We start from the raw sequence: 17,085 nt of genomic DNA, 5'->3' as shown, positions 1-17,085 counted from the left end.
AATTCACAGTCTACGGTGGAGTGCCCAAATTAAGGTTTCACAACGCTGATTAGTAATCGAAGAGAAAAGGGGTCTGGGGGGAAATTAAATCCTGAGGGCGAGGGATTTGGGGGATAATAGTAGTATAATTGGAGTCAGGGAGGTGTGGGGAATCGAATGGTATGTTTGAAACATAAACATGGTCATTTTTGGGCGAGTTTGATGGGGTATTAAGTCGCGGTGTTGTAGAGTGGCTAAGGGGGAGAGATACGTAGATGTGAAATTGTATATGGGGATGAGACAAGTGGCAAAAGTGTGATTTCTGTCAATGAGTGTCCAAATTATGTCTCACTTGAGTTATAAATGTCTTCAAATGCTCAGCAATCGATCGACCATCTATAATGCGAGGGACAAAATACGCATGATTCCACAGATTTGAGACTGTTGTTGAGCTAATATGGAATTTTGGATTTGATAATCGACTTCTAAATGGATCAATAAATCTCTTATATCACTTCCTAATCTCTCTAAGTCCATTTTTCACCCCACTATTACTACCTCTATGATCATGCATACAGTTACTCGGGTCGTAGAGATGAAGTATCTAACTTGGAATCTGGCCGGTGGAATTGGGTGAATTTTTGGCTGAACAAATAAACTGTGCCAAAGACTCATCAGACCAAAATATATCTCAATATGAAGATTACTTCATCCACTATGTTCCTCCTAGTGGCCATCTTCCCTGCATCAGAATAGATTCACTCTAGAAGCGTCTATTTAGGTCGTATTGGATTTCTGAAACTTTCAGGAGATAAAAAACACCGTATTTATTCTGCTCAATCTCTTGTTGGACTTTTTTCACTTCCAAAAACCCCCAATATCTCGTCATGTTCATTTTCCACAGCCAAAATTAACTTTTCACACCCCACCAACCAATCACGTTCTGGATAAGTCCGGATCTCGCTAAGCGGCGGTCCAAATGAAAAATTACAGACAAAAAATGTATTCACCAGCCGGCTAATACCCAATAGCAACTCTTCTCATCTCTTCTGCTCCTCTCAAACACCGAAAAATGCGCTCCTGTTCTTCTACATTATCTACACTATCCTGCACCCCGTGTAAATTGTGCAGAAAGAAGTGATCCGTTTCTGAGCCTGATAGAAAGCTCCGAATGAGCCGAAAAAAGGGGATATATCCAATCACGTGACCAACACAGGTTCCTTCACAAGAACCGCCCCGCGCCATACAAATTCGGTCCGTATAATGCCTCCCTGTCCTCCATTGTACTACATTATCGGCCAAAGTTTAATTTCCATCACAATGAACCTTATTTTTTACTTACCAAAAAAAGAGGTCACGGCAAAAAAAATTATCGTCACTCCATTACACCCCCACACAACATGACCAAAGACATCATTGTGCTGATTTCCGGGTCGGGAACCAATCTCCAGGCACTCATTGACGACGCAGAAATCGGCCCCCGCATCTCGCTCGTCATTTCGTCGTCTCCGACCGCTTATGGACTGGAGCGAGCACAAACGGCCGGAATCCCCACCCACGTCCATTCTCTGGCGTCCTACTATGGCGATTTGCCCAAGGATGCCAAGACGGAGCGTATGGCGGCCCGACAGAAGTTCAACGCCGATCTGGGCAACTTCATCGTATCCAAAACCGACACTTCGCTGGTGGTATGTGCTGGGTGGATGCTGATTCTGTCGCCCAAGTTTCTGGAACCTGTGGAGGCGGCCAAAATGTCCATCATCAACCTGCATCCTGCTCTGCCCGGCGCTTTTGCCGGAATCAGAGCCATTGAACGGGCCTGGGAAGCCGGCCAGAAGGGCGAGGTATCCAAGGGCGGAGTCATGATCCACTACGTGATTGCCGCAGTGGACGAGGGAGAGCCGCTGGTGGTCAAGGAGTTGGAAATGGTACCTGGCGAGAGTCTGGACGAGTACGAAGACCGGGTCCACAAGGTCGAGCATGTGGCCATTGTTGAGGGTGCTAAGAAGGCTCTGAAGGAGAGACAATCTGTCTAGTGGTAGGCTGTGGCAGTAGAGTGTGCAGTACAGTACAGTACTACAAGTAGTTCTGTGATACAGAATCACTTAAGATCACAGAGATGTGACCGGATCGGTGATCACGTGAGCAGATCGGTGGTAAACAGTGATAGATAATGTTATTTTGGAGGATACATCTAAGGCAAGGGACATTCCTGTTCTGCTACTCGCTAGCTAAGACACTACAACTACTGTACTGTACTTGTATTAGCTTCTTGTATGTGCTCTAAGTAGACAGAAAAACTCCAGACCAGCACGGTCTAGAGCTCCACAATGTTCCAAGAGCCGCCTTGTGTGTTTCACTTCAGCTCATCCGAACTCGAAATATTTGTATGATAACTGATGATAAAAAGAGCACCAATCGACTCGAAATCACTGGGGTATTCTATTGATACGATAATATTGGGTAGTAGCAGCCCAATCATCCAATTATGTGTAAGGCTATAAGGAGTACAACCCTTCAGCTATCTCGAGATAATTGTACGACAATATATTGCAAAAATCAGATGGATCGATTCAGAATTTCCTGCTGACTCTATTGATACAAGATGCATTGAATTTGTGATACTGGTTATGTCAATACTATGTATTTTGGTTGAGGTCGTAGCATACATCCATTACAGACTGTATGCGAATACCAAGTCTCTGAAATGTCGAAAAATTGTGTGGCAATAGGTGTCGAAAAAGTACATGAATTGAAGCAGAAAGATTAGTAGATTCTGACTGATATATGTACAAATATGTCCAATGTTTAGATGATTAGTCATAAAACATGCTGATGAGAATAGCTTGACAACTGGACAATTGTATGACAATGTGTACAGAAAAGTGGATCGATTTAGTATCTCTGGATCACTCAATTGATTGTATTAATCACATAATTTCAGTATGTACTAAAAATATGTTTTATAGTATTAATCGTATGATGACAATCTGTTCAGCTGATTAAGACACCAAATAGAAAAACGAAGGAAGAATCCGATCGGAATAATAAGTAGATATTAGTAACCAGCGTCGCCCAATTAGTTTATCTCGCATGCTTTTCTCCTGATGATATGCCCAATGGTTGTATACAGAACAGTCCTGTATGTAGTGATTAGGGACGTGAAAAAGTGCTCAGAAGTCGAAAACGAACTTTGGTAATTGTAATCACTCCAAATCAATCCAACAGAATATCCAAAAATAAATGGAGCTTCTACAAATATGTTACTGGTGGTTCTGATTTCCTCTAGAATAAAAAATCCAAAAAGGTCGTACCCGGAATCGAACCGGGGTTACTGGAAATCGAAGCTTTCTTCAGAATCCAAGGTGATAACCGCTACACTATACAACCACGATTTTTCTAAATTCGGACCCTGTATAATTTATTCGTAAGAATCATTTTTTTATAAAAAAATGGTCATTGAAGAAGTTCCAAAGGGTCACTTTGGTCGTGACAGTCTTCTGAAGCAGTTTGGAAGCTTTGTGACTTCTCCTACGTCATATCGGTCGAGTTGGATGGCCTAAGTTGGAGCAAATATGGAGAAGAGAAAAGACGAGAAACATGGCGCTTTTTTCCAGACCAAAGAGCTGAAGAGTTACAGAATACCTGAAATAATCAACTGACCAACTATATCAGCGTCTATTCGGAGACCCGACGAAAATAAGTCAAGTAAGAAGTAAGAAGTCCTGGACAACGAGCTCAGTAGGCACAGTAACCGCATGTAGAACGACAACTGAGACAGAAACGGATACATAGAGCGTGGATAAACAAATCTGTTAATCTTCGGTGACGTTCTGAGTCAAAATTCCATGTTTTAAGAGCCCAAATGTAATATCTTAATATCGCCTTTTGATTTATGTCCATTACTATCTTCTTGGAATGTACCACGCACTCGGAAAGAATGCCAAAATACCATCGCTGAAAGACCATAAAGAGTCTGTGGACTCTGTTGGACTTTAGTAATGTATAAAAAGACTCTGATAATGTATCCAAAGACTCTGTTAATGTATCCAAAGACTCTGTTAATGTATCCAGAGAACCCTGTTAATGTATCAAAGACAGTCTGTATCTAACACTGCACTAGTCCTTACTCGCACCTCAATGTAAACAGAAACTGAGAGAAAAGATCACGTGAAAGAGCTATATCCTACAGTCTCTATCACGTGACCATTAGTTCTAGTAAGCAAGAAAACGTAGCTACAAGTACTTGTTATACGTGACTTCTGGTTGAAGTGTACCAGAACCAACTGAACCATGTGTCTCAAACACGTGACCAATGATCAGGTAATCGGAGCCCATGGTTAACCGTCACGGTTGTCATCGTTCAAACAATCATTTCAATTTCAATTTCAATTTCAAAACTTTTATGTTAGTCAGTCTACCAAGACAACAATGACAGGTTATTTGTACCGTTGATAATCGGGGAAACAGTGGTGGAATAGTGGATGAAAAGTGTATGTCGGAGACACTCGGACAAGTCCAGTTTTTTCCCCAAGTCTGCAGATTCCTCAGCTCAGATTTCCTCCGGAGACTTTCGGGATTTGTCCTCAGACTAGGGTCACAAACATTCGGGCTTGGCCGTCACATTTCCTCCAGACTTGAGTGGGAGGCTTTCGGGCTATGCCCTCAAATATCCTCCTGGCGCGCCTTTAAACCGGCACTCTCCCCAACCTCACCGCAAGCCATCTCCCCGCATCTCCCACTCCTGTGCCCTCCTTGGCACTTATCGGCAAGACTCTGGAGTCACGTGCGCTCACGTGCTCGGCAATCTTGTTGAAAATCTCAATGATATCCACCACGTCCATCGAATCTTCGCAGTCCTGTTTATTGGCCAGCATCAGCAGAGGAATGCCCTCCGTGGCCTCGTTGACCACCACCTCCTTGAGGGTGTTCTTGCACTCCTCCAGTCGCTCGCGATCAGTTGAGTCGACCACAAACACAATCGCATGGCACTCGGCGTAATACGCGTTCCACAGCGTCCGCAAGTTCTCCTGGCCTCCGACGTCCCACAATTTGAGATGCATTCCGTCCACAATCACATGACCCACGTTCTGGCCAATGGTGGGATTGATTCGTTCCGGAGGGAGAGATTTGCCTCCAAACTCGCCCTTCAACCGTTCCAGGAAGGTCTGTCGTTAGTCACAAGCTCATAGTGCCGAACATGTTCATACGCTGTTGCCAAAACATTCACAATCCTTCCTATACTCACAGTCTTGCCTGCATTGTCGAGACCCAAAATGAGCACGGAGTATTCTGCGTTAGTAATAATGGTGGGGGCAAAGAGGCGCGAACACGTGATACACCACGTGTTATGTCACATGATGTCACATGACCTCAACCGTAGCCGCAAACTCACCCTCCTTGCGCGTCAGCTGCTGATACACGCTCTTCGCCAGATGGTACATGTCGTGCAGTGGTGATCGTTATCGGATAGTGCATACGTAAGTTAGGGGTAGATATAGAGTTTGACAGATTATATAATGGTGATGAGGTCACGTGTGAGATGGAGGGGAAGGGTGGGTGGAGATACTACAAGTAGTTAGATTCATATAATCAGTGAGTACTGGACAAGTAAAGTAGAAATCGAGTTGAATATGTGGAGATGGGGTTGGTCATTTGTTGAAAAAAAGTTTGCACTTCTAACGGAGTTTGTTAACTAAAATATATCTAATTTACTTCGAAGTTCTGATGTAATTGTTTAGATGAAAGTAGAGTGAAGTAATGGATGAGGAAAAAAAAAGATGAGGGGCAAAAAAAAAAAAAAAAAAAAAGACAAATAACTAACTGGGTGATAGTTTGGGAGGCGAGGGTGATCTTTGAGCTGATTTTGTATGAAAATATTTATTTCTTTGTTGCAAAGAGGCTCGCTATCCTGTATACACCCCGTCTCCCCCCATTCACATTCACCTTGTGGACTGCGAAGCCTTCTAGAACAGAAATACGAGCAGCAATGGCAGTTGAGGTTTTCAAAATATAATAAGAATGTTATACGGAACTAGCGCTATCTTTTGATACCGGATACCACAATAATTTCCTCCTGAAAAGTACTGAAGAATCCAGCTCTGCTCGTGTTGGCTGGGTAGTACAGTAGCCTAAGTTCTCCCAACTAAACTTAAGTAAAATAGGAATGTGAAATGTGCTTCAGAGGACACCAGTCGCATTATCTATATTGTGACAAATGGATTTGAAAACGTCAAATGGAAAATAAATTAAAGGACTAGTAACTGAGACTATTGTATTTTTTTTGAGATGTCCGGAACCCTGGATTTGAACCCCCAGCGGAATTTTTTCTTAACTAAAGCTCAACTATAAAGATCAGGCGAAGCCTGCGTGAGACAATTCACTTCTACGATAGCCCAATTGGTTACTGTGCTATAGATACGCAGTTTATGTTACACAGACACAAAATAAGAAGTATATTGCTAGCTCCGAGTACATTAATCATCATTTATCTTTAGTTCTCTTCGTTCTCTTCGTTCTCTTCGTTCTCTTCGTTCTCTTCGTTCTCTTCGTTCTCTTCGTTCCTCAACTTGTCGTCAATCAAGGTACAGTACAGTTGCAATAAGAGTGAGTCTCTCGCCGCCGCTTCTAGAGTGACCAAGTAGCTGAGCTATGAACGTAACTGAACTCGTTGTTCTCTTCTCTCACATCCACTTATCATCTCTCTTACTTGAAGGCAACCAGCAACTTCCCCGTAATCTGCCATCGGCAACGACCACCGATCCCCGCTACTTCTGCGACAGGTTAGTACATACATACTGCACGTACTGTACAGTACTTTTTTGATTGATACCACCAATGCCAACCGAAACGGAGATACTCCATCGACGAGAAAGTTGGCTCGCCCCTTAGACCATTGCCGCCTGGAGGTCTTCTGAAGCTGGCACACGGCAACTTCAGTCGGCTCAACCCAGGAACAGACGCGTAATGCACAGCATAGACAAGGACGGCTTCGTTAGAGTTGATCCAATGTAACATTGACATGTGAGATTCGACATGGGTCTCGGGTTCGCCGGCACAGTTTGGAGAGCAAAGTGGTGGTAGTGACGACGAGATGGAAGTTCGGTTTGAAAAAGTCGCCAGTTCCCAGATATGCAATTCAACCGTGTGGAATACTGACCTGTATGAAGGTCCTGTGGACTCAGGTAGCAGACTCTAGTCCTGATGGAGCCCGATATCTCACCTGGAGCAAAGTTTTATCCGTTGATCTACACCAACTGGGTTCTGTCGAGTTTCAGCTTTATTGGATTTCTGCCAGATCAACTGCCACCATCGGTTCTACCAGATCAACTGTCGCCATCGGTTCTACCCGATCAACTGCCACCATCGGTTCTGTAAGATCAACTGCCACCACCGGTTCTATCAGCTGCGACGACACAATTACCTGTACAAGTACATTGATGAAACATGTCGAACTGATCTCCAACCAATCCGAAGCCCAGTCTGTCTAGGTTACAGTCAGACCGACTGCTGTCAATTAGCAGACATCACTTCCTAGATGCGAGACAGAATACAGGGATACGCGGCGTCCCACCACCAATCTAGGGCTGAAAGGGTGTACAGGCACGTCTCTCCACAGTTCATGCTCTAGATTCCGAATTCCAGCTTGCAATTCCGCTCTAGATCCACCTCCAACTAACACACATTAGACCAGGTACAGATGGACTCTGCCAGATGGCCAGATGGGCAATGTAACGTTGTGGAAGTTTAACACAAGATCGGCATCAGGCTTCTCCGAATGATAATGATGCTCTTTTGACATTTTGAGATTCGGTACATTCCAACAGTACAAGTACAGTACACTACAGGAACCAGACAGTATGCCTCTACTGTGGACCTTAATGGACTGTACTAACATGGACTGTCTGACTTGTGTTCTCCACAATATCAACAATGGCTTAACATGAACCAACATCCTGACACCAATCGACCTGCATCTCCATTCGAGCAAGGTCCCGGACATGTTGGCATATTGGCACATCTTGGCACATCCAGCACGTCTTGGCGTGGGCCGTAGATCCTCGACCCATGTTGGACCGGAAAAGACCATATAAACCAGACGAACATCCTCTTCCCTCTCCAATCAACCACCATGAAACTTGCTACTTCATTGACCCTTTTCACGGCTGTTCTGGCCGCTCCTCTGGCTGCTCCTGCTCCTGATGTTGCCCCCGCAGTGGCTGAAGGATCCGCGTCGGCAGCCTACTCTGCCATTCTCTCGGTTGTTTCCAAGCAATCGTCCAAGTTCTCCGCCCTGCAGAAGCGCGAGCTGGACGAAGAGGACCGGTACATTGTTGTGTTTGACAGCGAGGCATCGGTCGAGCAGATTGCAGCCGAGATTGCGAAACTGGACGCTCTGGTCGACCAGGAATCGTCCAACGGCATCACCTCTGCTCTCGATCTGTCCGCCTACAATGACGGCTCGGGGTTCCTTGGCTTTGTTGGCAAGTTCAACTCCACCATCGTGAACCAGCTCAACCAGTCGCCCATCTTGACTGTGGAGCAAGACACCTATGTGCCGGAGCCCAAGTTTTTTGCCGAGCCCGTGCTCGACAAGCGAGCCATCGAGACCGACGAGAACCCGCCCAATTGGGGACTAGGCCGAATTTCCCACAAGCAGTTCCAGGGCGAGGGAAACGAGACCTACGTGCGAGAAACCACCGCTAAGCACTCCACCGTGGCCTACGTTGTGGACTCGGGAGTCCGAATCACCCACGAAATGTTCCAGGGCCGGGCCGTATGGGGAGCCAACCTGCTTGACGACATCGACGAGGACTTGAAGGGCCACGGATCCCACGTTGCAGGCACCTTGGGCGGAAAAGACTACGGAGTCGACGTCAACACCAAGATCGTTGCGGTCAAAGTGTTCGGAGCTAACGGCGGAGGACCCCAGTCCGTCGTTAATGCCGGATTCACCTGGGCCCTCAACGACTTCATCAAGAACCGAAACACCGTGCCCCGAGGAGTGCTCAACTACTCCGGAGGTGGAAGCGTGCTTGCCTCACAAGATGTCATTCTTGCCCGAGCCGTCAAGGAGGGTCTCGTAGTGGTAACATCTGCTGGCAACGACGCCAAGGATGCTTGTACCGATGGTCCCGCCAACAACGGAGCCAAAACCCACGGTTTTATCACGGTCGCATCTCTCAACGAGCACAACGTGAACGCCTATGACTCCAACTGGGGCACGTGTGTGGACGTGTGGGCCCCGGGCTCGAAGATCCCTTCTGCCAGTCACAAGAGCGACACCGGCATCGTCATAATGAGAGGAACCTCCATGGCCAGCCCCCATGTAGCTGGTCTCGCCACCTATTACATGTCCATCAGCGACAAGACTCTATCTCCCGGCGAGGTGGAGGATCTTATCACCAAGTCCAACACCGACGTTCTTACCTTTGATCTCAAGGGCAGCCCCAATGCCGTTGCCTACAACGGAAATGGTCAGTAGATCGGCCCGGGCAAACCACACCAACCCTTCTCTTCTATCGCCAGTCGAAATGTGACTTTTTAAGTAATCAATTCTTGTAAACACTTGATCGTACGTAGTTGGATCATGGCGCGACAAAATAATTTCCAACCAGTGTCACTCACTCCACTCAGACTGTTGGAGCACTTGACAGATAGATCACCCATCAAGCAGCAACTTGGAATGTATAACAAAATTGATTCTTTCCAGTCAGCCAAGTTCATGGCCCGATCTGATCAATATCCAACTTATGGTATTGTATCATTTGACGATTGGGCTGGAGAACCAAGGTGATTTAGACATGACAAGAAAACGCGGTGTGATGAACAATTGATACCATGAAACGAATCAATCCCCTCATCTTTCCTTTTCTCCTCAACCACCTTAGACTCATCTATGAGGAGTGCTGGTTGGAGTCGTGTCTAGCACTTGGCATCGTCAAAAGTGCGAGCTCGTCAGCAAGGCATAGATCCGAGCTCCCTGGCCCGGACTTGTGCCAAAGTACGCTCGAATAGAGCTCCGAAAGGAGTCTAGAAGCAGCCAATCATGCTCAATGCGCGAAAGTACCATACGTCAGGGTTTGGAGTGAATCATAGACCATCAGCAGCCCTGTAGCCGTGACAGGGACCACTCTTCAGCGAGATAGAGCATTTGGAGAAGGATGAACTGGTCACTGACTAGGCGGGATATAATGTTGGAGGTATTGAATGCGTTGACTTGTATTCTTGTGGAGTCTTGAGGTAGAAGCTGTTAGAGGTAGTTCCGGAGCTGTCCTGTACAGTACCCCATGTGAGTTGGGCAAAGAATACTTTTCTTGGGCGACATGAGCTCATTTCAGTTGCCAGAAGTCGAAACCATATGGGTCTTCAGCCTCTACTGCTCCCTCAGACTTGAAAGCGAGACCCATTGGAGGTGGTTGAAAGAAGAGTCGTCGAATCGTGCAATCCCCGACAGATGCACGCTCCTCGAATGGCTTCGGTCAGCCTAACAGTGATACTGACTGAAAGCAAGAATAAATTAATCTATGATATGATGGGAGTGTGGCATAACTACTAGAAAGTCAGAAGGTCAGAAGGAGTCCAGTTAACAGACTAGCTTGTTTGGTTAAGACTGGTTCAGACAGGTTCAGATGAGTTAGACAGGTTAGATTGGACCAGCTCAGCGACACCCAATCTACCTCAAAATGGCAGCCACGATCGGAACAAGAGACGCAACGAGCGAGAGACGAGCGATCAAAATGGGAAATATGGAGAAGGAAAACTGTACCCTTAGTTGGAGTCGAGACTTCATCTCCTTCTTTCTTCATAGCTCGAAGCGCACTCCTCCATCTTCAATCATGTGCTGTAGAAAGTACAAATGAAAGACTCCGTCGTCTCCAAGCTCTTCAACGAAAAACCCCGACTCCATTCTAACACGCATACTGAAACTCCACCCCAATAGCAGTCACATCCGGAACCCTCCCCCCATAATCAAAAGCTACCCCCGTATTCACCAAAATATCCTTGTACCGACCACCCCACAAAACCCGGGCCGTCTTGTCCTGCAAACTGGAGCTCAGCTTGAACACCGAATCACGTGACTTCCACACCTCCGCGCCCATGCTGAGATTAGACAGGTATGAGTACATGTTAAAGTCGTATCTTGTTGAGAAGGAGCTTGACGGCCCCGTTCTCAGAGAGTACGTCGACGAGAACTCCCCCATGATTGGATTACATGTGAGAGTCATGGTGAGTGGAGACCCCGTGTAGGCCGACTGGGTCACGTATCTGAGCGCCGTAGACATTCCTGGCGACTTGTTTAGTACTCCGTAGTAGAATTCTCCCCCCACACTGAGTCGGGAGGCAATGTGGGGCTTGGACATGTCGACTCCAAAGTTGTAGAGTCCTCTGGCACCCAACAATGCCTCGTTTGTGGAGTAGAGCAGCTCGTGGGCGTACTGACGACAATCCTTTTGCCAATAGAGCGTCAGAGCTCCTCCTGATTTGAGATGAGCGCCAGAAACACAAGTTACGAGCAATTGCGTCGTGGGGTTGAATCTCCTCACGTACATGGCTTCCAGGGTGTTTGTGGGCAGTGCCAGGCGACCAAACAGCAGACTATCTTGTCTATGGATTGGTTTCCCGCCCTGCCATATCGTGTCGTAGATTCTGTCCTGCGAGTTGATCGGGTCCAGTTTATGGTATCCTGGGACCACCGTGTGGAGATCCAGGGTCCCCGAGTGGGGTCTGGGCAGCGACAGCGAGGTAGACAGGTATGCCACCGAGCCTTGAATGTGGCCCAGGTTGGTGAGGGTGTAGGAGGAGGCGGAATTGGGGGTGCTGAGGGCCGACACATTCATTGCCACGCCCTCAGGCACTCGGAAGTCGATCAGGTTTTGTGACGAATGCGTCAGCAGCGCGTAGAGATTGTCGCGGTGCCATCCAGACGCGTCGTAGAAAGAGTAGAGGATGTGTTCCATGAATGTCAACATGGCAGCAGTCAGCGAGCGTACCGAGAAGACTCCGATCTGACTGTCGTTTTCGGGGAATTTACCGAGTCGAGTGTTGGAAAAACTGTACAATCAGCGCAGTTTCAAAGAATTCTTTTGGGATTAGAACTGTTGTGGCTGAGGAACAAGGGATTTTACTGTTCCTACTGCTCTGAAAACTTGCTTGGACCGGATCTGGCGTTTTTGATCAAAGTCGAGACAATGGGTGCTGGTGATGAGGATGAATGCATATTGGAACTTTGTTTTTTGTTTTTTTTCCTGAAGAAATACTTGAGACCCTTACAGACTCTGATTCGGATGTTCAGACGAACATACGCGGCTCCTTTCCTCTAGATCGGCCGAATATTAACCCAAATGTGGCATTTTTTTATCTACTTTTTTGTTATTTCAGGACATCATCAGGAAGTCGTCTGAAACGTGGTTAGCTAAAGATAGTTGGGGTTCAAGTAATTGAGAGTTGGTCTCAAGTAATTGTAAGCTGGATTCAAGTAGTAGGAACTAGTTAGAATCTCGGTCGAGCACAGTTCGAGACTAGGTGCAATCGTATATTTATTGCCAATCTAACACCCATTTTACAAACAGTCACGTGACCCCCCTAACACGAACAACGTGGACCAAGTGTCTCCGAATGGCCATATCTGCCCCCCCACCACTTCTTACATAATCACCCCACAATAAAGTTTGTAGAAAAAAATGGGGGATTTTGGGGACCAACAAAAACTCCCAAAACACCACTCTTCGGGGGACTAAACATTCCATATTCCACTCCCAATTGTCAGCTGACTATTAATACAATCTGTTTGCGATTTTGGCTAAATTTCAGCCTCGTCCGCCCCTTTTTTTCCTTTTTTCCCCCCTTTTTTGCACTTTTTTGCACTTTTTGAAAATTTGACTTTTCCCACCCCTAAAACACAACTCCTAACTCTGTCGATATTTTTCTGATCTCTTTTGCTCCACCATTACCAGCAGTTGAAACATGGTCAACTACACGAGCGAAAACCTCTATGTTCGACTAGGGCTTTCCAAGAACGCAACGTCGGCGGAGATCAAAAAAGTCTACCGAAAACTGGCGCTGGAGTCCCATCCCGACAAGGTGGCGGAAGACGAACGAAGCCAGGCCGAAATCAAGTTCAAGGCCTACTCGGAGGCCTACGAGATTTTGATTGATGAAGATCGGCGTGCGGCGTACGATTACGAGCAGGAAAACCCCGGATATGGGGCCTATGGCGGCGGTGGCGGTGGCTATAACGAGTTTGATGCTCAGGATTTCGCATCTTTTTTCAACAATATGGGCTCGGATCCCCGTCCAAATGCCGCCAAACCCATGCGCGCGACCCGCACCGACGATCTGCATGTCGATTTCTCGTTGTCTCTGGAGGAACTGTACAAGGGCAAGGTGTTGAAGATGGGATCTTCGCGGAAGATTCTGTGTTCGGTTTGTACGGGCTCTGGGGCTCGAAAGGGCGCCCGTGCGCGTGTTTGTGGTGTCTGTTCGGGCGAGGGATACGTCAAGAAGATCCAGCGGGCGGGCCGCGGCTATGCAACGCAATCTTGGACCGAATGTGACACCTGCAAAACGACCGGCAAAACGTATAGAAAGGCCGACAAGTGTGGACCGTGTGGCGGCTCGGGATGCGAAGAGGAAAGCAAGATTCTCGAGTTCTACGTGCCTCCCGGAACCAAGGATGGTGAAACTCTGGTTCAATATGGCGAAACTGACGAGTTGCCCGGAATGAAGCCCGGTGACATTGTGGCCCATATCAAGCAGGAAAAGCACTCTGTCTTCTCCCGACAGGGACAGGATCTGCATGCCGAGATATCAATTTCGCTCGGCGAGGCGCTCTGCGGCTTTTCCAAAATCATGTTCACCCAATTGGACGGACGGGGGCTGCGAATCTCCTCTCCGCCCGGAAACGTCATCAAACCGGGAGATATTCTCAAGGTGGCCAATGAAGGCATGCCCAGCAAGTCGGGCAAGATCGGAAGTCTCTATGTCAAGGTCAATATTGTGTTTCCCGACTCGGGATGGACCCGAGAGCGAAGCGAACTGCGAAAAGTGCTGGATATCTTTCCAGGAGAAAAGCAGAAAGAGCAGGAAGATCCTCGACAGATTGTGGATGACGTTAGTTTCAAACAGGTCCAGGAATTACCGGAATATAAGGAGGAGGAGGAGAGTACCATGCCGGGGGTTCCTGATTGTCAGACGCAGTAGAGTCAGACGCGAACAAAGTGAGTGCCTGTGAGTCGGTGCATGAACGACGGAGTAGGTGGCATGCGAAGGAGTGCATGAACGAAGTGAATGTCTGTGAGTCGGCGATTGTTCTGCCACTGAGTCGGCGAGTCTTTCGATTGACGGGTGAAATCTTTCCAAGTCGGTCAAGTCTCTCACCACTTCCTCTCTCCTTCTGACACTCACCATCACGTGACCACCCAGTGGAGTGCATAATTTGTATATTCCACATGCCCCACATGCATGCACCTGCACTCCACCTAGGTCCACCCACCGAAGTCCACCATCTTCCCAATATCTCCAACAAAAAATGTGGCTAGTATTCAGATTTCTGTACTCCACACATGTATATAGCCCAGTCAACAACAATCGAGCACCAATCGAACATATCAATACCAGTGTCGTAGGACTCTACTTGTAGTAGGTTGTATCGAGAATCAAATCGACAGAAATGTCATATATGACGATAAAAGTAGTACCATTGGAAAGCCCTTGTCTTGGTGATCATTTTGGTATACTTTGTGCCATCAGAGATCTAATTGTGCTTCGGAAAAGAGGAAAAAGGGGAGAACAAAAAAACAATAAAAGAAACAAAAACAAAAAAAAATAACAACAAAAAACAACAACAAAAAACAACAAAAAACAGCAAAAAACAACAAAAAACAACGTCCAAGACACAGAATCACGGTTGGAATCGGAAAGATATCAAGAATGGCGTAGAAATGACGAGACAGACATCAGGAGTGAGTAAATGGCGTCTGGTCGGTTGTATCTTTTCTGTAGAGAGTTTTGGAAGCGAAAATCATTAGTTCAAAGTGCCTACGCGATTAGTCAGATATCAGATGATTATTTACATCAATTCATTCATTTTAGCAATCTAGCATATAGCATATAAATAGTTGTCTAGTGGTGAACAGTCCAATGAGTGTTAGAGAAGAGTAGGATCAGGGGAGTCCGAAAAGCACCGCTACCAGAGTTGTCCCCCACTAGCGCCGGTTGTAGTAGCGGCAGGTACAGTATTGGCGAATCGTTACGATTCTGCTTCAACAGGAGGGAGTCAAAGGCAACAGGAATCATTTCGATTGTACTTGCCCTGTGTCTCAGCAGTAGTGTAGCACTGTTCAATTAGTCGCACAGAATTCGTCACAGAGAATTCGTCACACAGTCACGAGAAAAGTCACACAGTCACAGAGAAAAGTCACACAGTCACAGAGAAAAGTCACACAGTCACACAGAATTAGTCACTGCGCTCCTAATTCTGCTCTCTAGTCCTCCTCGAACGAAAACCGATCCATGGGGTCGGTAATGTTACTCCAGTTCGAGTCTGCGGTGGTGGGTCGGTTATCGGGCCCATCGGACTTCTCCAAACCAGACTCCACACCGGACTCCACTGGCGACGGTCTCAGAGTGTCACTGAATGCCATTCTGGACCCCCGACCCCCTCGGGCTCGCGGAGAAGCTCTGTTGGGAGTGACATTCATGGTCGGAGTCTCCACCTTGACTCGCATCTTGGCCTCAGCCGACTTGGTCGGGTTCATAAAGTTGTGCGTAGGTCGCACCGGCGTCACGGCGGCCTTTCTGGGGGTTGTCGAAGAAGCAGTTGGCGTCGAATTCTTCTTCACTGGAATTCTCGACGGAGTGGAGGACCGAACTGGCGTCACCGATGCGGGTGCCGGTCGCGGAACATTCTCCTTGTTTCTGAGCTGGGCCGAAGGAACCATGGCCCGAGCGGGACGTCGCGAAAACGGTTTCGCAATGGGCTTGCTCTTGACGGGCAGTCCAGTCACGTGAACTGAAGAAGTCGAAGAAGACGCCTCACGGGATTTGGCTCGGACCGGCTGGGTCACATTTCTGGTCACGTCGTTTCTAGGCAAGTTTCTGGGCACATGATCCCGCTTAGGGGTACTGGTGGCTCCCCCCTTTGAATTCACCGGAGATTCGGGCAACAACTGGTCCAGTTCATCCCAGTCGAGATCCAGCGAATTGCGCTTGCCCCGAGCGGGAGCCAGCACGTCTGTATCACCCAGAATGTCGTCGTCCAAAGTCCATTCTTCAAACACGTCTGGCGCCGCATCAGGCTCCTTGGGAGGCATCAGCTCCACCTCCGTCGTGGCCCACAAATGCCGAGGTAATCCGACGTGTTTGGTTTCCGCTGGAGGAGCCGCATTGTCGTTGCGCACCTGAAGTCGTTTTCGAGCACTCGCTCGCATACTCGACCGTCCGGTCGAGTGTAGTCCCGTTTTGAGGTGACCCAGTCCTTGTGGGTGACTGAGTCCTTGTGAATGACTAAGCTGCTGCGACTGACTAAGCTGGCTTTGCTGGGGTTGAGCCTGAGAAAGCTGACTCTGGGACTGCCCCGAATTGTGTTTGTTAACGTCTTTGCCGCCCAGAGGCACTCGTCGGGTGACCTGGGTGGGGGTCACAAACTGCTTGTTTTTGGACGCCGGTTTCGTGGGGTTGCCGTTGTCGAGCGCAGATTTTCCAGGCAGCAACGCGTTCTCGTCGCGAAAAGACGCCTGTTTACGCGACGTGGCAGCCACAGGGGTTTTTGGAAACATGTCAGCAAGTATGTTGTGGAGGTTGTGTGGTGATGGTGATGTTTTGCACAACCAAAACAAGAGGTGCCATTAGAGTTGCGTTATGCGTGCCATATGCGGTAGGGCTGGGGCAATTGGATTAGGTGTAAGGGTTGGGGTTGTCTAATTTGGTAACATGGTTAGGGCCGCTCCATCTGGTAACAGGGCTAGGGCTTGCCATCTTCCAACCATTGGCCAGCAAGCTGCCCTCCCCGACGACCCAATTGGTTGTAGGGTTAGGGCTGGTATATTGCGGGCGAAATGTAATTGTCACACCAGACCGCAATTCTGTATATCAACACATACACAG

At 47.6% G+C, this 17,085-nt stretch overlaps 6 protein-coding genes and 1 non-coding gene across 7 annotated transcripts; 3 read left to right on the top strand and 4 right to left on the bottom strand.

The window, feature by feature from the left end:
• Window positions 1–307: 307 nt before the first annotated feature.
• YALI1_D03865g (uncharacterized protein) lies at window positions 308–2,153 on the top strand (the record flags this gene model as incomplete). Its single annotated transcript, XM_502351.3, has 3 exons — window positions 308–311; window positions 1,450–2,009; window positions 2,079–2,153. 3 exons carry the CDS (start codon window positions 308–310, stop codon window positions 2,151–2,153), a joined length of 639 nt encoding a protein of 212 aa, XP_502351.2.
• A 1,131-nt stretch (window positions 2,154–3,284) lies between these two features.
• Window positions 3,285–3,369, bottom strand: YALI1_D03852r. The gene has a single exon. It is a non-coding gene; the product is annotated as a tRNA-Gln (tRNA).
• Window positions 3,370–4,396: 1,027 nt separating this feature from the next.
• YALI1_D03831g (uncharacterized protein) lies at window positions 4,397–5,423 on the bottom strand (the record flags this gene model as incomplete). The annotated part of the gene is made up of 5 exons (XM_502350.4): window positions 4,397–4,530; window positions 4,585–4,636; window positions 4,680–5,147; window positions 5,228–5,271; window positions 5,375–5,423. 5 exons carry the CDS (start codon window positions 5,421–5,423, stop codon window positions 4,397–4,399), a joined length of 747 nt encoding a protein of 248 aa, XP_502350.3.
• A 2,687-nt stretch (window positions 5,424–8,110) lies between these two features.
• On the top strand, window positions 8,111–9,463 carry YALI1_D03805g (uncharacterized protein; the record flags this gene model as incomplete). Its single annotated transcript, XM_502349.3, has 1 exon — window positions 8,111–9,463. One exon carries the CDS (start codon window positions 8,111–8,113, stop codon window positions 9,461–9,463), a length of 1,353 nt encoding a protein of 450 aa, XP_502349.3.
• Window positions 9,464–10,889: 1,426 nt separating this feature from the next.
• Window positions 10,890–11,951, bottom strand: YALI1_D03766g (uncharacterized protein; the record flags this gene model as incomplete). The annotated part of the gene is made up of 1 exon (XM_502348.3): window positions 10,890–11,951. The coding sequence occupies one exon, from the start codon at window positions 11,949–11,951 to the stop codon at window positions 10,890–10,892; it is 1,062 nt and encodes a 353-aa protein (XP_502348.1).
• Window positions 11,952–12,945: 994 nt separating this feature from the next.
• On the top strand, window positions 12,946–14,181 carry YALI1_D03756g (uncharacterized protein; the record flags this gene model as incomplete). The annotated part of the gene is made up of 1 exon (XM_502347.3): window positions 12,946–14,181. The coding sequence occupies one exon, from the start codon at window positions 12,946–12,948 to the stop codon at window positions 14,179–14,181; it is 1,236 nt and encodes a 411-aa protein (XP_502347.1).
• Window positions 14,182–15,464: 1,283 nt separating this feature from the next.
• Window positions 15,465–16,757, bottom strand: YALI1_D03718g (uncharacterized protein; the record flags this gene model as incomplete). The annotated part of the gene is made up of 1 exon (XM_502346.3): window positions 15,465–16,757. The coding sequence occupies one exon, from the start codon at window positions 16,755–16,757 to the stop codon at window positions 15,465–15,467; it is 1,293 nt and encodes a 430-aa protein (XP_502346.1).
• Window positions 16,758–17,085: the final 328 nt, after the last annotated feature.

This window comes from Yarrowia lipolytica, chromosome 1D (assembly GCF_001761485.1).
Source record: "Yarrowia lipolytica chromosome 1D, complete sequence".
Lineage (NCBI taxonomy): Eukaryota > Fungi > Ascomycota > Dipodascomycetes > Dipodascales > Yarrowia > Yarrowia lipolytica.
Note: the sequence above shows the minus strand (reverse complement) of the source record. Positions and strands in the feature narration are given on the sequence as shown.